Source organism: Nelumbo nucifera, chromosome 5 (genome assembly GCF_055504915.1).
Source record: "Nelumbo nucifera cultivar China Antique chromosome 5, China Antique-T2T, whole genome shotgun sequence".
NCBI classification, from domain to species: domain Eukaryota; kingdom Viridiplantae; phylum Streptophyta; class Magnoliopsida; order Proteales; family Nelumbonaceae; genus Nelumbo; species Nelumbo nucifera.
In genome coordinates, this window is record NC_142653.1 from 21482214 (window position 1) to 21504906 (window position 22693).

Consider the following 22693-nt stretch of genomic DNA (forward strand, 5'->3'; position numbering starts at 1 on the left):
CTCATGTTAAGACTTTAATATTAAAATAAGATAAGTAAAAGAATGATATCTAAGAAACTGTTAAGAGAAAATAATAGATGGCAGCATAAAATAATTAATATCAGTAACATTATAATAATTAGTATGTAAAATATTGTAATTACAATATATTATAAAATTTTATTAGTAATAAAAATTATAAATTTATTTTAATTTCAATTAAGTATAATAAAATTTAACAAAGATTATTAAAAATTAGTTTTACTAATGGAAAACAACAAATCTAATTTTAACTAATTAAATGTCCATTTATACTTATTTTGTCTATACTCTCTACATATGCAACTTGGATTGTAGTTAGACTAGGGATGATCATGGGCTAGGCCCAAGCCACGTGGAGTTGGGCCTTCATAAATGATTATAAGGTTCATTTTGCTTCAATTTCCATTGGTAGGAAAGAACTTTGACATTGATTAGAATTGCTCTTGGCTTTTGCATGGTTTTTTATTTTTGTTCTACTTCATCTATCTCAGTGTCTTATTGTTAACCATCTCTTCCTCTACCCTTAACCATTTTCTTTCTTTCTTTCTATTTTACACAGCTCGCAGGATTTCTTAGGTTTCTAATCGTTCCTCTTGAGATTCAAAACCTACCCATTCATGGGCCAAGAAGATACGTACAGACGGATGAAGAATAGTCAAGACATCCACAATCAGTGGGCCTTTTCCTCAGAAGATCTCGAAGATCGTCTTGCTCTAACCCTCTCCCCTCCTTCAGCCAGACCAAGGCCACCACCACCACTACTGCCATTGCCTCTTCAACCAGCACTGCATCAACCAAGACCACAACTGCAACCAACTAAGTCGCCAGAACCTATGATCTCACCACCACCACCTCATCACCCTTTTTACATTCCTACTCTTGTTACCGGACCTCCAACGCCGACACAAGCTCGTCAAGAGCTCGTTCCTTCCCGCCCCTTACGCACTCGGCGAAACCCTCCAAAAGTTCGTCGCTCCGGAAATAGTGAAGTCATCACCCCTCCTTATCCATGGGCAACCAACCACCGCGCCACTGTACATAGTCTTCACAACCTCCTATCCATGGGCATCCACACTATATTCGGGGAAGTAAAATGCAAGAAATGTGAGCATCAGTACGAAATGGAGTTCCAACTCGAAAGCAAATTCATAGAGGTTGCATCATTCATCGCAACAAAGAAGAGCACAATGCACGATCGGGCTCCGAGAGAATGGACGCATCCACTGCTCCCCACATGCAGGTATTGTGAGCAGGTCAACAGCGCCAAACCCATTATAGATAGGAAGAAAAAGATGATCAATTGGCTTTTCCTGCTTCTTGGACAGATGCTCGGCTGTTGTAGTCTAGAGCAATTGAAATACTTCTGTAAGCACACCAAGAATCATCGTACAGGTGCCAAAGATCGGGTTCTTTATCTGACTTATCTTGGACTCTGCAAGCAACTTGACCATACAGGTCCTTTTGATCGTTGAAATTTTTGTTTCTCTTCGATTTGTTCTTTCTTTTCTACATTAGGGTGATCATCAATTCATCATCTGTGTAATTAAAAGAAACTTGTCTTCCAAGTCGTACTTAATAGTATTTTATCAAAACATTCGTAATTAATAGTTGATCTGTTCTTTCGTTTCTATCATTTGCAAAAAAATTTGATTCTTGAAATCTTTGTAGTTGAAATGTTTGATCTATCGTCTGAATATTTGCAAAAATTTGTGTATCAAGTGATGGTTAGTAGCGACTGTAGGAAGCAGAAATCAGTTAGTTCTCTTTGCATGGTTGAGTACCTCCAAGTATGAAGTTGATTCTTTTTTACTATGTTTGTTTAATCTGCAAAGGAATATTATTTTCTTTTCATTTTCTTTTTCAGATTGCATATTTGTTTTCTAAATCAGATTGTTTTTGTCCATAGTTCTATTCTTTTTTTTGTTTATATGTTTTTTTCTTTCTTTCTTTCCTGCTATTCTTCTTTGTTTTCTTTAGATTTCCTTCGTAGTTGTTTCAGCAACATTAAACCCTTAATCCATCTACAGAGGCTGAAATTAAGACAATATACATATTTGGTGCATGTATCACATTTTGCTGGACTGATTCTACATGTAAACTAAAACTTTGAACATAGAAGCATTCCTCATCATCAAATCACTTTTGCCAATTGCAACTTAATCAACTTTTACTGGTGGATAAAATATATAGGTTCAACATAATTTAGGTTTAAAGGGTTAATTTGTAATCAGTTTGGATAAGCTCTTGCTTTTGAGCTTTGGGTTGTGGGAATTAAACAAGTAAAAGTGAACCAAAAAAACAGTTTTGAAGATTTGGCAAGTATTGATTTTAAAAACACAACAATTTAAGGGATTGTGCTTTTGGTATTTTAAATCACAAATCCTCATGAAACTGCTTAGACCGCAAATAGGGTTGTTGTGACACAAACTAATTATCTATTTATCTTTCCATTATTACTAGGATATCAAAATGTGTCTGAAAGTTGCCTATATATTGGTTGGGTAACTCTCCTGAAGCCCATTTATGAAGGAACATTATTGTTTGTCTATTTCTCATGTTCTTATACGACATAAGCACTTGTTTATGGCAATTTCTACGGTGCTATTTTGTTTTAGGCTATGTTTGGTTTGAAGGAAAGAGTAGGGAAATGGACAAAAACCTATACAAGATTTGTAAAGGTTTCCCTTCATTTCCTTTCCTTTCCCTACTTTTTTTCCTTCAACCCAAGCATAGCCTTCGGTTATTATCTCAAACTACCTTTAACTTATCCTTTATTTCGGAAGCCCCAAGGCAAATTTCATTCATCGCTAACACAGATACAGGGATACATTGCTGTGATTAATATCAGTAGAAAGAGTATTCAGAGAGTAAAGTCCGGTGGATCAATCATCCATTAGGATTCATGGTATCGAGTAAAAGCAGCATTAGCAAACAGGTTTGCCACTGCATTCGATTACCTGTAAAGATGAGAAACACTAACTTGAGTAAATTTGGAGAAGTGAGAGGAGAAGACTCCAACAGAGCATGAGTCCTCACTCTAGATTTGCCTTCCAAAATGACACTAAAACTTTCAGCAAGTTTTTTCAGACGTTCGAGTGAGGCTTCAGCTTCTGCTTCTAGGAAGCAGTGGTGAATTGCCTTGGATAGACAGCCATAAACCGAGCTTATCTTACATTCTATTAAACTTATCCTACAAACTCTTCCCAGCATTAGGTTTGGGTTCAGTTTGGGAAGAGTGCAAAACTTTGTATATGCTTTTCTAAAACTCGTATTTACACTTTGTATTTGGTTTAAGTGCATTTTATTTGCACTAGTATAAATGCATGGGAGTGCAAATGAAAAAAAATGCAAATTCGCGTTTAACTTTATTTTGGGTTTTACTTTATTTTGCTTAATGTCTTATTTACTTCATTTGTACTGCAATCAAACAAAATAAGATAAAATTTGAAACAAAAAAATAGGTTAGAATTTACAGTCAAATTATTTGCATTGTCATAATTTTGCATCAGTACAAATTTATTTGCATTGCAACCAAACACAGTATAGTCTCAGTTTGGAAGGAATACAAATACAAATATGTAGAGTGTAAATACCTATAAAATAATACAAAATACAAGGATTTGCACTCTACATATATGTATTTGTAGTCCTTTACAAATACGAATAGTGCAATTACAGTGGCTAGCAGAGCCAGGAATTTTCTTTTGGAGGGACCAAGTTAAGCAACAAAAGAAAAAAGAGAAATAGGGGTTTGGAGAAAAATGGCCTGAGAAGTTTTGGGTCTATTACAGACTTTTTAAAAAAAAATAAATAGCATTTTTTTTTTAATTTTAAGAGTTGGAGGAGCTTAAACACTAAAGAGTGATCTTTTACATTTTAGTTGAAGTTTTGGGGAGCCAAGGACTCAATTTATTTGGTTTTTGACTCAGCCTCCACTTAGTAATTACATATAAATAATGGTTTTAAGAAAAAAATTGGAGGGACCCCACCAGTGTACTTAACTCCACCCCTGAGTGCAAATATATACAAAATAATACAAGACAACGTTTTACACTCTACACTGTATTTGTGCTCCTTCCCAACTGAGCTTTACATATTTTTTATTTGCACTCTCCCCAAAATAATTAAAAGGAACGAATCTCAAAATCTGCGGGTGGTAATGCCAAACCAACAGAGGTGCATGTTGCGCATTGAACACGAATTCAAATCAGCCCCCCACAGCACATCCCTGCTGTGTATTGTGAACATCTTTGGATGATGATATCATCATTGAGAGAAGTTCTCAATACACAGGGGAAATGTGCCGTGGGATGTTATGGGGGGCAATCTTGTGGGGGGCTGATTTGCTCTCACTGAACACTGATTGATCAGACCAATTAAAGAATGAGTCAAAATCAGGCGAATACATTGAGTAGTACTTTGCTAATGAAGCTCCACATCTCAGCTTGATTTGTCTCAGCCAACAGATTTTGATAAAAGATACTGAAGGCCCATTTGGTTCACGGTAATAGGGGTCTGGAATGGGACCGGAAATGGATCATTCCTACTTCTACTGTTTGGTGGGTGCATGGAATCAGAATCCGGCCCATTCCTAATATTCCTGCTGGAATAGCATTCTTCCATTTGAAAAAATACTCCTTCCATCCTCCTTTCTTGAAAATGAAATTTCATTCTTGTTTATTCTATTTCTTTTTCTGACTTCTGTCTGAATCAAATAAACTATAGAAATAGACTATTTTCATTCCAATTTTAAGGGATTTTGATTCAGAATTCAATACTGATTCTTTATATAAACCAAACAGACCCTGAAAATCCAATAGCAGTAAAAAATTGCATGTCAGAGAACTTTAACCAAGTAGATGAAACAATCAATCTTTTTCATGAACGGAAGGTGAAATTAAAAATGCAGCAAAGGAGATCTGGCAGAAATATGCTAGGGAATCTTCTGTGAGAGAGTGATAGTTGTGTTGGTCGGGAGAGAGGGAGAAAAAGGAAAAGAGGAAAGAGATGAGTTCTCCAATCAAATTGGACAATAGAATGAGATTGGCACTATCATTTGTTACAATGGCTTGTCAGAGAGGGGCCATAGGGCAGGACTTCAAATGAAAATGGTCTTCTGAAAAACCACGAACATATAATGACTTATTAGTCTGAAACAATTGTTAGCTCACAACCAGAAGGGTTGAGATCATTATCTTTATCTAGTTTTGGATCCCACCAAAACTGTGGTTTGAGTCGTTTGCCACATGCATGTCATCTATTTCTTACACAATCCAAGGGATCGAAATACATTTGGGACATTGTTAACATAAACCAGATGTAAACAGAGTTTTTATTCACAAGAAGCAAAAAGAAGCTGCAAGCGAGAGACCTCTCTTACAAAAATAAATAAATAAGCTCCTATAGATGTTGTAGTTCAATTCTTTGAGACTTAGTGGGTGTTATTTTTTTGTATTTTAAGAGAGGGAGGGAGGAAGTTGGTCAATGGGATTTTGGTTCCCATTCATCAAAAAACCCATGTTCTTTTTCAGATTTATAGGGGATCAGGAAAAATTTATTTTCGTGTGTATAATCTCATAGGTGGGTAACTTTTCCATCTTAAGTGAAAGTTGTGAACACTTGAATGGGACAAAAAATGCACCTTTTAATAATGGATTTTTATGACTAAAATGGTTATTGTTTATTTACCTGGAAAATAAAAGAGAATGGATAAATGCACTTACCTGTATAAGTGTTTCTAATTAACTTACTGAAAAGTGAACAAGGCATTGGGATATTCTTTTTGGGGTTATCTTCATGTTCCATTTGTTTACGAAATCAATGGTTGTTCTCAAGGACATTTTCATTTTGTTGCTGATTCTAGGACCAATAAACCATGCATGGCTCCAAAACCATTAAAATCCTCTTTTTTTTTTTTTTAACATATGGCTCAATTTGGAAGGAGTACAAATGCAAATATGTACAATGCAAATACATCCAAAATAATATAAAATACAAATCTTTGCACTCTACATATTTGTATTTGTACTCCTTCCAAAGTGAGCCTATGGAAAATAGCCTTTTGAACACAAGTGCATGGTCGAAAACAAGGCTGATGTGGCTAAGTGATTTTGTATATCCGTAGCCATCTTATTGTATAAAATGTAATATGTATTGACGAAATATAATTATACATATATATATATATTACATATTAAATGCATTTTCACATAAACTATTTATATTTTTGATGTGGTTTAGTACTGTTAAAATATGACAAAGGAATGGCCATGCATTCAAAAGTTAGACGGTAATTGATGAATTGTTTCTATGCATGTAAAACATACACACAAAAGCTGACAATGCATTTAGTCCAAAAATAAAAAATAAAACCATAATTAAAACACACACACACAAAAGCTGGCAATTAATGCATTTGGAAACGATGCAAATGGAGTGTAAATATGGGTTCGAGGTAAATTTGCATTTTGGTTCATTTTTGCCTGTGTTTGGCAATATTATACTTATGCATTGGCAAATGACAAATCAGTGCATATTTACATTGATAATAACGTGTAAAAGTCAAAAAAAAAAGTAAATTTGCATTCATGAGGGCTTTTGATAAAAAAAAAAAAAACCATATGATTTATTGGAATTGATGTTTGTATCGATTACAGCTAAAAATCTGTTTGATATATAAGAAGTAGATTTATCACCGCAAAACTAATCCAATTTCATAATACATAACAAAACACCTATAATACTTCACAATCAATATTTTCATCTTCAAAAAGTTGAAACTGAACCTTTCCTCTCGTACCGCAAAACTTCATTCATGATAGTTATGCTAAGGATATCTCCATTCATTCATTCTCCCCAAACGTCATCTAATTTATCGTGTCACTATTGTACTGTATTACAACTGAAGAAACAAACAAACAGCCATTTCACTACTCATTTCATTGAGTCATCCAAGGTCCACCTCCATTTGCTAAATAGAACCTCCATCTCTTCCAGTGTTCTTCCTCGTGTTTCCGGCAGAAACACATAAATGAACACCCAGGTCACCGTCGCTATTCCGGCGAACATAAAGAAGCTGCCCTCGATGGTGATGGCCTTGTACAGCGACAGGAACGTGGTCACTATGATCCCACTCATCATTCTGTTCACTCCGGCCGCCAGGCTCCCGCCCTGGGCCCGAAGCCTCAACGGGAATATCTCTGAACTGTACACCCACGCGATTGGCCCCAACCCAATCGAGAACGACGCCACGAACGTCAGTACCGTCAGGATACACAGTGCAATCGCCCACCCTACCTTCTCCTCCGAGTGATTCACTATCGTTAAACCAGACGCAAGTCCCAAGAGCGACAGAATCATTCCTCCGACGCTGCTCAGCAACAATGGCCGTCTTCCCATTCTGTCCAGTAGAAATGTCGCCACCAGGATGAAACTCGTCTTGCTGATTCCCACGCATACTGTCGCACCTAATAGACTTGATTTCTTCTTGATCCCTGCCTTCTCGAAGATCCTTGGGCTGTATAGCACCACTGCATCTATGCCGGAGGCTTGCTGGAACAAGTGTATTCCCACGGCTGCGACTAAAACTCGACGAACTGTGGGTGATGGCCTTAGGAGAAGCTCCCTCCATACCCCTTCCCCGTGGCTGCGTTTTTCCACCACGACGACCTCGTCCGTGCAACTCTCCGGTATCCCGGCCATCTCCTTGATATCTGCGAGTCGCATCTCCGCCTCCTCTTTGGAATCCGACGTCTTAAGGAGTATTCTTCTGGCCTCACCGAGCCGACCCTGCATGACCAGCCAACGCGGTGACTCCGGCATGGTGAGTACAGCGAAAGCAAAGAAGACCGATGGAATAGCTCCCGCTCCCAGCATAAGTCGCCAGCCGAGGTGTTCCGGGAGTTTAGAGAAGGCGAAGTTGGAGACGTAGCCGAGTAAGACACCTGCGTTGATGAAGATTTCGGTGAAGGACGTTAGGAGGCCTCGAGACAAAGCCGGTGCGAGCTCCGCAGTGTAGACCGGAGCGATCATGAGAGCGTAGCCAACGCCGAAACCGGCAACGATTCGACCCGCCATGAGGACTGCATAATTTGGAGCGAGACCCATCAGCAGAGCGCCGACAAAAAAGATCACTGCGGCGAACACGATGGTGTATCGTCGTCCAATCCAATCGGATGTTCTTCCGGCCGCCACAGATCCGACTAGGGAACATAGGTTTATAATTCCGACAAGGACTTCAATTTGAGTATCGTTTATCTTTAAATCGTCTTTGATGAAAATAATTGCTCCGCTCATCACCCCGGTATCTGAACAACACAGAAATTAAATTAAAAAACAAAATATCCAGTTTTATTTCTTATACATCAAAAGATGAACAAAACAATGAACTGATGAAGACTGACCGTAACCCAGTAAGATAGAAATCATGGAAGCTAAAGTTGCACAGGTCAAAGCAAACTTTTTTCTCCGGTATTTGTTGGGTGATTCAATCTCTAGTATTTCATGGACAGCACTGGTTTCAATTTTCTGATCAGGCTCAGCCATTTTTGCTAGGCTGAGCGAGCAAGCGATAGTCGCGATCGTGACTAGTGAGTAAGCTTAATAAGTGTGCTGTGCTTTTAGTGAATAGCCAGATTAGGAGAAAACGTCTGGTTGTGGATGTTGTTACAGCATTTATATTACAACATAGGGTAAATTTGCCGGAAATCCCGAGGACCCATGCGAGTGCAGGAAACCCGGGAGCTGTGTTTGTTGCTGCTTTTATCAAGGGTAAATATAAAAGCCTCCCTTAGATTTTTAGCAATCATAAAAATCTCCCCTATAATTTCAGTTTCACAAAAACCTCCCTTGTAGTATTGAGAAAAGTTGCAGTTACCTCCCTTTTTTATTGTCATGGTCGTGGACATAAAATGTTGGTCTAATGCATTAATCTTTCAAAAATATCCGTTTATCATTACTTCTATCAATTTGTATGAAAATTTATTAAATACCCTCAAAAGAATTTTTCACTTTTAATTAAAAAAGATATCTGAATTAAATTGAAAAGAATGGGTCTAGTGAAGTCTTTATTACTGGAACAAAGATGGAATGGAGGTATAATTGAAGGTTTTTGGTAAACTATAAGGGAGGTTTTTGTGATTGCCAGAAGCTTTAGGAGAAGTTCTTATATTTTACCCTTTTATCAATAAACCCGGATCCAAACTGCTAAAGATTCTGAAGCCTTATAAGGGAGATCCTTAAAAAATAAAGCAAAATTATAGGAAGATCTTCTACAATTAACCCCAAGGTAGCCATAACGTCATATATTTTTATACAAAATACAAGATTTTGCACTCTACAAATTTGTACTTGTATTTCTTCCGTACTGACCTTAACAAAATCTGAACTATAGACCCTTAAACCCTAAAACATTAACCCTAAACTTTTTTTATGAAAAACACTAAACCTTAAACCTTATAATCTAAAGTCTAAACCCCTAAACTTTTAAAGACTAAATCCTTAAACCCACAAAGCCTAAATTCCTAATCTCTAAAACCCTAACTTTAAACCTTAAATTTATTGTATAAAATGCCTTTATTAAGACGTATGTCCCCCAATGGATGGGAGCCAAGTATTTTCCAGCAAAAATCAACCAACTGAGGTAAGGAAATTCACTGCACGAGGGCCATCCAGTGGTTGCTGTTCTTCATTGATTTTCTAGTTTAGCTAATATCATTAGGGAATGTTGAAACTTTATTGAATTTTTTAACCTTAATATCAGATTCAAGCATATGTATCAGGAAGCGAATTAATTGGCTAATTAGTTAATTCGTAAAGTTCTTAATAATCAAAAGGATAGTAAGGAATTTAGGTCTTATAATTTTAATTTTATTTGTGAAGCAGTGTAAGGGGAAAAACTACCCCAGTCTTGTGTAGTTCAACTATTTTTTCTATATAAAAAAAAAAGAAAACATTATTTTATTTATTGTGGTGGGGATTATTCGACGTTGCCCCAAAATTTTGAGGTCATGTTCCATGTAGTCAAAGTTGATGGGCTAATGATGGATCCAATAGGATAGGACCACTTTTTGACCCCAAACGTCAATAACTGCTGTTGGTTACATTAGAGGCAGACGTTAAGACAGAAGAAGCGCTTATTACATGAATACTATACTCTTTAAGTCAAAAAAGGAAAAGAAGAGATTGGACGGTTAATGTGGATTTGGACTGTTCTCGAGAGGCAACAGACAGTCGTGTGGGACAAAAGTTGCATACGGTGGTAGACTTGCAATCAAGGAAATGCCATTGCAATTGCATACGGTGGTAGACTTGTGGTGACAATTAATTTGCACGATGAGAATGATAAAGACAGACAACAACAGCAATAAGGCTGTGTTTGTTGCAGTGCAATTTTATTTGTGTTAATGCAAATGCTTAGAAGTGCAAATGAAAAGAATATAAATTATGGTTTAAATTTGTTATAGATTTTAATTTTTTTTTTACTTTAGGTGTTTTATTTTATTTGTATTCTAATCATATAAAAGAAGGCAAATTTTAAAATAAAAATAAATCAAAATTTACATCCAAACCATTTATTCTACCATAGTTTTGCATCAGTGCAAATATATTTACTCTGCAACTAAACACAACCGGTGAATAAGCAACGAAGAGTGCTAATTGTGCTAAAGAAACTCCAAAGGCCTGTTTGATTTGCGGGAATAGGGGGGTCTGGAATCAGAATCGGTCATTCCGGTTTCAGCTGTGTAATTGGGTGGAATTTGAATCCCATCTCATTCCTGCTGAAATGAAACTCTCCCATTTGAGGGGATGACCATTCCCTTACCCTATCTTGAGTATGAAATCCCATTCCAACAGTCTAATTTATTTCAATTACGATTCCCATTTCTCACTGGATGTCTGCATCTAACACGTCATTAAAAATTTGAATTCAGTTTTTGCTCCTTCCACGAAGGAGAAGGAAGTGACCCATTCAGTCACGGACATTTTAATTATTGCCACGGTAAATGAAAAAACTGTAACTTTTTTTAAGGGAGTGTTTGTCAAATTGTATAATTTTATATATTTGTAAAAAATCAAATCAGATTTAGGGCTACCAGTCCAATGGTTAAAGATAATTTGAGCAGCTTGTGGGCCATTATCTTACAAAAAAAAAAAAAAGTCTCCGCATCCCATAAGTTCCCGGCGACTTTGTGGGACCTAGGGAGAATGTGACAAAGCTTAATCTCATTTGTAGTCAATGGCTTTGTAAGGTCTTCGGCAATATTTTTCAAAGATTCTTGTTTGGATCATACATGGATCCATCCTAATCTGATATGATATGATATGATTCAGTTCTATTTATATATTACTTCAAATTTACAGCTGGGGCGTAGCTCACAAGTTTTAAATAACTCATTTTCATGTCATTTTATTCATGATATATTGATATATATAATAAGTTAATAAAAAATTTTGTATTAATGATGTATGGTATATGGTATTTAAATTTAATTTTATATAACATTTTGATCATTTTAAGTTTAATTTATTATTGCTCTTTAACATCCAGAAAACATATGAATTTAATGGATCCGATTTCATTCAAATACGAGTAATCAAACATCCATGGACTTATATCCAATTCAATCAGATCCAATTACCGCATTAAAAATTATTATGGTGTTTGGTTTTATTGTATTTTTTTTTACAACACAATAGTGTGTGTATAGTGTCTTAATTTCAGAAAACATTAATGCATGGTGCTGTTTGGTTCCACAGAAAATTGATGCCACATCGAAGCCACATCAGTTATTATTCCAAAAAAATGTTTTGAGGGAAAAAAAACAAACATCGCAATTTGCAATGACGTTTTCCGAAGTGGGCCGATTTTTGAGAAAACAACTAACCAAATAGCATATACTGATGCATGGTTTGCTCAGAACGACAATAGAAGCAAACACCGCCCATATTGTGAAGCCAGATGAGAAATGAAGGTACATTTTGTTTCATAGTGAGGACATGTTTTTCCTTTGTTAAGCACTTTATTTTCACTGGAATTTTCATTTACACCAGTACAAATGCATAGGTATTATGGGCATTTTACTATGTCTCTAAGCTTGACTTTAAATCTTTGGCAATGCAAACAAACAACACAAAATGAAGCCTGAAACAAAATCAAATCATAATTTTCTTTATTCATTAACTGTCATTGAAATTTCTGTGGAAATATTTTATTTTTGGTCCATTCACTCATTGATCAAAAACAAAACTTCTGATGGTAGCTCAGTTGATAGGTTATCTGACTGATTGATTGATTCGTTATAGTAGAGATGTGGGATCAAATCCCATTACCACCCTCGTAGGGTTGGGGGGCTTTAAGAAGGGGATGGACTATCCCCAGTTGTATAGCCCCAAGAAGCAAAAAATAAATAAAATATAAAGCTTCATGAATTGAAGCAAAAAGACATGTTATTCCTTATTTTGGGCCCAGACACACCAATGAACATTTATTTGTGTTTGAAAAATAAGCTTCCACAAATGTTATTCCTTTCCGTCCAATCTTCGCCTTCCATGTTATTATAAAGTTACTTACATTATCTTGTTTGAAATAAGTGCTTTTTCATGAAAGTTTATTAAAATAACCATTTATTTTTAAAATAAGCATTCCCAAACTGCACCTTAAATTGTTTGAGGGAACAATAATGTAGATACTTTGATTTGAACTCCACATCAGAAATAAGTGATCTGGATACATCTAAGCCTGCTCTCCAACTACACGTTTGGTGGTCTCTCTAGTGCGAAATAGAGAGGAGAAACACAAACATTACAAATTCGGAAACTAATCATCGTTATGGCCAAACCATATTCAAGTTTAAAAAGTGATGGTGCGTAATTTGACTACTCCTAGCTAGAGGGTGATCCAAATTTCAGGTGGACAGCGAGTTGGAACAATCTGCAAGATAATCTATCAAAGAACCCGTGGTAGTTAATCTGACGAGGTCTCTCCAATGCTTAAGTCAGTAAATATGCTGTAAATGCAAGTTGAATGCCTGAGAGGTTGAGTGCTAGATAGTAGAATAGTCACGCGTACCTTGTGTCATTGGGGTTGGTGCCTTTATATAGGCATTGTTTGGCATTGGCTTCACGCACCGCATCTGAGATTTCCGAGAGGTCGTGCCTTACCGGTCCAAAATCCTAATATGTAACCACTATGCACGTTGACCATCCTCCGAAACATTCGGTACGCGAACCAACTTCAAAGAAACCTGGAAGTGTCGAGGTATGCATGCCGAATTTGTCGACGAGCACATCTCGCAGGTCACCGCCTGGTCCTCAAAGAGTGTCACGCCATGCATCAAGATCACTTCGGCTGGTGACGAGGTGCTATAGGTTGGCCCTGGACGAGGTGCTGCAAACCGACCTAAGTTGTGGTCGATGTCGCCAGATCAGCGATAAAGGCAGTCGACTGGTCGGGGCAAAGACGAACTACGATCTGGGACTCCAAATCATCACTTAGGTGACATCTGGGTGTCGCCCAACTGTTTCGGGATGCCATGTGTCATGAGGTTATTGGAGGGCCAAGTCCGCCCTCATCAAAAAGACTTGTAAACAAAGCAGTAATATGAAGCAATTTCAACAAAATCTGCAATTTCTTACTTCAACGACTCAATGCAATGGCCAGAGTAGATCCAGACTCAAACGATTCTCAGAAAATAAGCATCTTCAAGTGATGTCATCGATGCCAATGTTTCAAAAATCGGTGTCACGTCGGAGCTACTTGGGATAAAGAAAAATTGGTGATTTTTAATCTGCTCCACTGGTCTATTTTACGATTTTTTGGAAATCGGCAGAAAAACGATTCTTGAAAATGTCCCCATCTTGAGCGATCACCATTTTGGCGATTTCTCGATTTTCAGGTGATTCCGGTTTTTGAAATATGACATGGCATTCAACTTATCTCTAAGAAAAGGACGATTGCAACGAAAATAATCACCCTTAAAAATCAGTATAAAATAAATTGTTTACATAACAATTTTTGGTAATTTTTGAAAGATAACTATTTCTGAATAATTGATAAGGAGGAATCATCATCGATGCCAAAAATCACCTAAATCTTTGCCTAAAAATTGCTTATTGCATCTCTTCTCATTACGTTGTGAGTCGTTGGACAAAACAAGATCATACCTGATAAATTGCCAAAAGTGTTTATTTAAGGAGTTTAGGATGAGCAGCAATAGCTACAGTAGCATCTGTCATCTCTCACGTTCAATGCACTTGAAATCATGCCAAGACTCCCATCTTACTTGACTGAAAGCATTGCCTCCAAGCCCCACCAGTCATGGGACTTCACATGAGAAGCCATACATTCCACCATTTTTTTGCCGTAAGAATGGCTGCTTGATTAAAAACATTGTTCATTCCACCAAATTTTAAGGACAATGACTTATTTTAATCCTATTTTGGAGATAAAATCGGGGCTGCACTTCCTTTTGTTTTCTTTTACTACGATGATGAATGATCCAATTGTTTGGTATAAAAAAAAAGGGTAAAATATAAAAATCTCTCCTGAAGTTTCTGACAATCATAAAAACTTTTCCTATATTTTCATTTTAACAAATATCTCCCCTGAACTTTTCGGTCACCTTTTTCAGACAAAAAATGTTAGACTGATGTAGGAGTTTTCATTCAAATGCTCATTCTACCCTTTTATAAATTATTTTACTTGCAAAATTATTGAATAAATGTGTTTTAATTTGAATAAACAAAAAATATTAGATTAGAAGATGATCGTTAAAATGAGATTTTTGTCAAGTAAAAAAACAGGGTTATTTCAGTAATTTTGTGTGAAAAATAATTTATAAAATGGTAGAATGGGTATTTAGAAGAAATTGGTGCATCAGTCTAACGTTTTCCGTCTAAGAAAGTGCTGGAAGGGAGGTTTTTGTCAAATTTCTCAAAAGTTCAGGGGATGTATTTGTTATAATTAAACTAGAGGAGAGGTTTTTATGATTGTTTGAAACTTCAGGGGAGGTTTTTGTATTTTACCTAAAAAAACATATTCATCTTATTCATACTACACAATTCTCTAAGAAATCATTTTCTCATTTTCTATAAATATGTTATCTGCAACATTCATTCTATCATTAGTAAAATTAGGCCTGTAAACGGTACACGAAAATCTGAACTCGAATCCGAGATTCGGTATAATCAAATCGAATTCAGATAGTTCTAATCGGATATTCAGTCAAATCCGAATATCATTTTTTTACCGATTAAATTATCATATTGAATTTGGATATGCATTGATCCGAACTGATTATATATATATATAATATAAAGATTATATATATTAATATATTATATAATATATATATATATATATTATAACACACACACACACACACACACACACACACACACACACACACACACACACACATATATATATATATATATATATATATATATATATATATATATTATATATATTATTACCCTATAGTAAAAGTGTAAAACCCTAACCCTCCAACCTCTATCACTCGCTTTGCCTTCGTCGGGCGCCGCCTAAGCAACCACTGTCGGTTTGTCACCAATCATTGCCTTCATCGCCGTCGTCGCTCATCTCGTCACCTCTATCCCTCTTTTATCAGTCTCAGTCTCAGTCTCAGTGACAATGAAACAGTGAATCGCCACCAGAAACCCATCACTATTCACCTTCTTTTCTCAGTTTCAGTGACAGTGAGATAGTGAATCATCGCTAGCATCACCTTCTTGTGCTGCAACCCACGACTACCACCAGGAACCCACGCCTGCCGCCATCTCTTGCCTCTTTTCCCAAGGTAATTTTCAGATCACAAATTTATGGTAGTGGTTTAGATAATGATTTATTGATTTTTCGATTTTTGGTTAAGATGTAGATTCACGCTTTCTTTGCAAAACGTATAGAGTGCCTATTTGAATTGAATCGGATTTGAATTCACATTCGAAAAGTCAATCAATCGAATTCGAATCAAATCAAATATTCGATTTGATAATCGAAATCGAATTCGAACTAAAAGATTTGATATTCGTCAGATATCAAATCGAATTTGAATATTAATATTCATAACCGGTTTCAAATTTAAATCTAGCTAGATTCGATTCGAATTCGATCCGTTTACAAGCCTAAATAAAATTGGTTTCACTAGAACATTTATTTCTGGACTACAGATATTATCCCATCAAATTCTATCTAGTTAACTATATCCATACATCAGTACAACTTATAAAAGTGTGGATTCGTCTCACATTTTGGTTTCATCATTTCACTGTTCACATGGTATGACAGCTGCTTTGTCATTGCAAAACTAAAATTCAGCGTCCAAATTATCTCTCTCTCACCATGCAAAAAGACCACCACAACATTATTAGACATACAAAAACCATAAGAACTTGATATATCACATGCTGAGATGATGTGCCTTTAGGATTTCATGTCTTCATTTCATCTATTAATTAGCCTTAGTCTTGAGCAAATTTCCATGAAATGATCACTTCCACTTAAAGAGGTCATCCTTTTAAGTTATATGTTTGGATTGGCAAACCAACAAAAGAAATCTAGATGATCCATTAGGAAATTTTCCTCCCAATTATAGTTAAAGAAAATTATTTAAAATTCCAATTGAAATTAGTGATAATGTTAAAAATTTTCCCATATTTTCTAGATAGCTCAAGGAAAGCACCTTATAGGAAAATCAGCTAGGAAAGTCATAACTCACCCATTAATTGGATGGACTATGACCGCACCATGTATCCTAAGTGTGAATTGCAGGTTGCAGCTACTACTAACTGAATTGCTTAGGATCTCTACTTACTTGAGACTTGAATTTTTCTTTCAATTTGCAGTAGACAATAAGAAAAGCTTTCAGGCTTAAAAATAGCAACCAAACATTACTTTTGGGATGCACTTAAAAGCCAAAACATTATCAAGAATTAAGCCTAGAAATTTATGCTCCCTATCAAATAGCTATCCAGCATCCACTACCAAGTCTAGTCTGCACAAGCACAGTGATGTCTAGGGATACAAGCTCATTACATGCTATCAAATCACAAGCATGTGCGGGGGGGGGGGGGGGCACAAGCATCCATTGATGGCTAAATTTGTACTGGTTGACCTACCCAAGAGATCATAACCAAGCATTGTAATTTGTAACTAATTGGTTATTGGCTCTCTAAGAATCTTTAGTAGATTAACCTCTAAGATGGCAATACAGATGTGCTTACAGTTTTTTTAAATAAAATACTTACAGTTAGATTATTTGATTGCAGATTTGAAAGAACCCATTTGATATTTTTAGCCATTAGATTGAAAGTTCTTCACCAAATTTCTGTACTATTAAAAAAAAACTAATGCCCAATTTTCTCAAATCATTGTAGGTTTGAAATTCCATCTAAACTTTCTTTTTCCTTATCTTTTGCAAGACCCCATTTGATGTTTTGGCAATTATATTGAAAGTTCTTCAGCCCATTCATCTAAAAATGTATTCACAGAATAAGTCAAAGATCTCACTTCCCTAAAATAATTAATATAGAACCAACATACAGAATTTTCTGTCATTTAATAAAATCTTTGTTTATGTTACTGATTAAAAATATCACCCTTATGACCATGGAATGCCCCTCCCATATGGTGATGTGTGACTTGAATTTGGAAGAAATAGTTAAGAAGTATTTTAGGAAGGTAGTTATGATGCTTGGTCTGCTCAGTGCTATCAAATATCATTTTTTTGGCCCCAAACATCCCTTGAATGCGTCTGATGATATTTCTTCATTGGAGATCAGTCCAACGATTGATTAGTTATTATTATAAGAAGGTAGAGGAGTTAAATGTTGAACTTAAAGAACTTTGACATATTTCAGAAATAAAGGTGGTGATGCATGACTTGATGTAAGAAGAGAGAGCAATTAAGAAGTATCTTGTGAGGGTTGGATCATGCTTAGCCTTCTTAGTACAACCAAATGTCATTGAAGAACAAATGATGATAATGATGGCTACCCTCACTTAGGTGGGATGAAGCCGAATGAGGGCTTATAGTGTTTGACATTCCATAATGTAATATGTGGAAGTTCATTTTCCATCTCCAGATCATACAGTTTTACTTGAATTTAAACCTATGATTGCTAAACTGATGCATATCTAAATTTTGGTTTGATAATAATATCTTGAACTTATTTTTATTATTTATTTTTTATTAGGTCTCATTTTTTACTAAGGATCTAAGCACGCTTGAATGTTGCAGGGTATGATATTGGATTTCATTAGATATAGAGAGAGGCAACCACAAATTGTGAACCTACATGGAAGGTTATTTTGCGCATACCAGTGGAATAGACTACAAGACTTCAAACAAACTACCACCGAGATCAAAAAACTATCAGACTTCACAAATCATATGTTGATGTTGCAGGGTCTGCACTCGAAAATGGTGCCTTGGTGGTTTGGCCATCTGTAAAGGGGAAAGAAAAAAAATGTGAGAGGGGAGAGGAAGAAGAAGAAGAGGAAGGGGGGGGGGGGGAGAGATCCATGATGAATTACCTGGCCAGAATAGTTCAAGTCAGATCTTTAGAGTTTGGCTGCCAAACTGCAGAAGGGTTTGGAGGGAGTGACCAGAGATGAGAAAGAGGGTTGGAAACCTGGAAGACTGGAATCAAGGGTTTGAGGGGTTTTTTTGTCATTTTCTTTTTTTTTTGTTTTGTTTTAACTGGCTGGAATGGGAATCCGATTTCAAGGGGGTGGGCCGGGAATGGCCATTCCCTCAAATGGGGATGCCATTCTGCCTGGAATGAGAATTTGGTTCCGATTCCACCCAACCAAACAGCTGGAATCGGAATGACCCATTCCAATTCCGATTCCAAACCTCTATTCCTGCGAACCAAACATATCGTAAGTTTTAACTCCACATGTTTAGTTTGTCCCTCTCCTTTAGTTATAACACAAGAAATATCACTCTCTATTGGAGGGCTTCCTATTGGATCTACACTCTACAGCGAGAGACCATAACCTCTCGCTCATACACATACACTGATTACCTTTTGAAACTAAGCCTAATAAATTTCTCCACTTAAAAATCCACCCAAGAAGGGAAAGAAAATATCATCTACCGAAGAAGGTTAAAAGTTGATTATTCAGGCATTTCGACTTTAACATTATATTTAAAAAAAAAAACATATATCTCCACAAACAAGAAACTGAGGCTGTGTTTGGTTTGATAGAAAAGAAAGGAAAAAGTAGGGAAACGGGAAACCCATACAAACCAGCCTTAGGGTTATAAGCTAGAACATTGAATCAGATGCATAAAAATTAAATATAAAAATCATTAAATCAGATGTCTTGCTTTTTTTTCTAATTTAGTTTGCCAAGGCAAAGATGCCACTTTAAACTCAAATTGCGAGTTTCTTTCACACAATCTTTATTTGCAACGAAGAAACGAACATAACGGGCTACGCAACCAATCAATAGTCAACACTCAAGTCACAACACGCCAGTGATTCATGAACCCGGCGTGTTCATCTTTGATTGCTTACGTAGTCCGTTGTATAGCCATATGTTTGTAGCAAATTCCGGCTATCACACACATTTTGTTGACAAGTGACCTATCCCAGTCTTCCCAGACGACCCCTACCTCAAGTAGACGAGTCGGCGAGATGGGCCTAATTTTCACAGCCCATGGGCCCTATATGAGCCATCTGCAGCATCGTTGTTTCCTTTTTATTCGAAAAAATGCTTTAAAGCACAAATTTCCAAATTGATTCACGAGCGTGAGTCCACCCACTGTTCCAACTTGATGTCGACTACAGTCTGACTCCACACACTACAGGAATAGAGACGGTTATCCGTTCCACTCTACTCAAGTAATCATCGTCATCGGTTCCACTCTACTCATGTAAATGAACAAACAAAAATAAGGCCTGAAACTGTCACAGTAAAAACTAATTTTCTTTTCCTTCTCATTTTCACTTTCACTTTCACCTTTTTCAATTACATAAATTTGGCTGTCCAAATCAGAAGCATTCGATTGGAATCCAACACCCACCCCGGGCCCTACACCTCACATCACGAGTTACGACTTTCTTACAACTTGGATGATAAACTAGAGAAAATAGGAAAGTAGATAGATGCTAAATGTGTAACTTCACATATTGCAGCTGTAGGTAGGGAGGGGCCCTAGCCTCTAAACTAGGGTTGCCCTTTGGTCGTTCCTAACTGAACCTGACTAATACCGGTCGGCTGTTCTTGGCCCAGCTGGCTCTGGTTCTGGTTCTTGTTCATCTTCTTCTTCGTCAGCGCCGATCTCCATCTGAAGTTACCAAACAACTCCTCCGTCTCCTCAAGTGCTCTTCCCTGTGTTTCCGGTAGGAAGGTAAAAAAGAAGAACCACGCCACCGTTGCTACTCCGCCGTACAAGAAGAAGGCACCACCAATAGTTATGGCCTTGTACAGTGATATGAACGTCATCGCCAGGACTCCACTCGTAACCCGGTTCACTGCGACTCCCACGGCCGCGCCCTGAGCACGCAGCCTCAATGGGAAGATCTCCGAGCTGTATACCCAAGTGATGGGCCCCAGACCGATCGAGAAGGAAGCTACGAATGTTAATACCATCATGATACATAGGACGATGGCCCACGGAAGCTTCTTGTCTGAATTTTCGATTACCGTCAGCCCAGTTGCTAGCCCCACCAGAGAAACTATCATGCCGGCAACGCTGCTGAGAAGCAATGGACGCCGTCCGACTCTGTCCAGAAGAAACGTAGCCACCAAGATGAAGCAGGTCTTCACGAATCCGACGGCTACCGTTGCTCCCAATTTCTTGTTTCTGTTCGTTATCCCTGCCTTCTCGAATATCCGTGGGCTGTATAACACCACAGAATCTATGCCAGAAGATTGTTGGAAGAAATGTATACCGATGGCTGCGATTAGTATTCGTCTAACGGACGGTGACGGGCGGAGGAGGAGCTCCTTCCACACACCTTCTCCGTGGCTGCGTTTCGCAACCTGGATGACCTCGTCGTTGCACTCCGCTGGTATTCCGGCAGCCTCCTTGATATCGGCGAGTCTAAATTCGGCCTCCTCCTTAGACTCAGAGGTTTTGTTGAGCACCCGTCTAGCCTCACCGAGCCGGCCCTGCATCACCAGCCAACGAGGTGACTCGGGCATACCCATTACGCCAAAACCCAGGAGGACTGAAGGGATCGCTCCGATTCCGAGCATGAGTCGCCAGTTGAGGTGATTTGGGAGCCCAGCGAAGGCGTAGTTGGAAACGTAACCAAGTAAGATTCCGCCGTTGATGAAGACTTCAGGGAACGACGTTAAGAAGCCTCGGCAAGAGGTCGGTGCCACCTCGGCCGTGTACACTGGAGCGATCATGAGAGCATAGCCGACGCCGATTCCGGCCACGAATCGACCCACCATGAGGAAGGCGTAATTTGGTGCAAGACCCATCATTAGAGCCCCGACAAAAAAGATCACAGCAGCAAAGATAATAGTGCATCGACGACCAATCCAGTCGGATGTTCTTCCTGCCGCTGTTGATCCGATTAGAGAGTACAAGTGGAAAACCCCGACCAGGATTTCTACTTGTGTGTCAGTTATATGCAAGTTGTCTTTGATGAAAATCACAGCTCCACTCATCACACCAATATCTAAGGAACAATGAAATGGAAGAAATGAGATGTATAACTCCAATATAAAGCAAAAAGCGTACAGGAAACCAAAAGAAAGATCAAACGCATAATTTAAGCAAGAATGCTCACCATAACCCAGCAAAATCGAAACCATGGATGCTATCGTCGCACAAGCCATAGCGAACCGTTTGTTCTGGCGTTTGGCCGGAGTTCCGGTTAATGCAATATTCTTTTCCATTTTCTGTTCAGTTTCAGCCATTTCTCTCCCTCGCGAAGATAGAGAACCAACGAGAGAGAGAGAGAGAGAGAGAGATGAGAGGGTCCAAAGGTTAAATGGTCATGAGTGAGTCAGGACCAGGACTGTGACGATTGTTTCGCGGAGATCAACTCTCATCTCTCATCAGCTTAAATAGAACCAAGCTTACATCATCGGAGACCGCAGAGTGTATGAACCCTGGCCTAGCCTCACGTAAACACTCTTCTCCTTCCACATGTTTAAGCTTCCACAAATTTACCAAAATATCCTTGTGCTACCTGTTTAGCTGTTTCTCACTCAAGTTTCAAGGAGATTATGGTAATTGAACGCGGAAGACGGGAAGAGGATAATAAGATCCTGTCGACCACGGACCACGTGTCACGTCCTCACTCAGAATCGGGTCCAATGTACCCAAACGAATATCCGATCTGGTCAAGCGGTTCAACAATCAAACCAGTAGTTAAAAAAAAAAAGAAACACGCGGGCACGTCGATGGCCGGTCCAGTGTCTCGACTCGTGATCCAACCATGGTCAAACCTATATTTATCAACATCCCAATCCTTCGCAAATCGCATCTTCTCTTTCTATATTATATACAAATTTACCAATCGAAAGCTGCCCATAATTGTTAATTGGGCTTGGTTTACCAAAAAAACAAAGGGCTGTGTTGAGTCAAACAAGATAGGCCAATCTTTTGAAAAGGAAGGGACCCACGTCCATATCTTCGGTTCAATTAAAGCTTTGTCGATAATTATTCATCTCGCCGTAGAAATA

General features: G+C 37.7%; 2 protein-coding genes across 2 annotated transcripts; both read right to left on the reverse strand.

Moving 5' to 3' along the window:
* Window positions 1-6622: 6622 nt before the first annotated feature.
* On the reverse strand, window positions 6623-8726 carry LOC104595730 (polyol transporter 5-like). Its single transcript, XM_010256592.3, has 2 exons — window positions 8424-8726; window positions 6623-8327 (listed from the first exon to the last, which is right to left on the reverse strand). The coding sequence occupies exons 1-2, from the start codon at window positions 8563-8565 to the stop codon at window positions 6955-6957; spliced, it is 1515 nt and encodes a 504-aa protein (XP_010254894.1). The 5' UTR covers window positions 8566-8726; the 3' UTR covers window positions 6623-6954.
* An 11228-nt stretch (window positions 8727-19954) lies between these two features.
* On the reverse strand, window positions 19955-21925 carry LOC104595731 (polyol transporter 5-like). Its single transcript, XM_010256593.3, has 2 exons — window positions 21793-21925; window positions 19955-21681 (listed from the first exon to the last, which is right to left on the reverse strand). Exons 1-2 carry the CDS (start codon window positions 21920-21922, stop codon window positions 20216-20218), a joined length of 1596 nt encoding a protein of 531 aa, XP_010254895.1. The 5' UTR covers window positions 21923-21925; the 3' UTR covers window positions 19955-20215.
* Window positions 21926-22693: the final 768 nt, after the last annotated feature.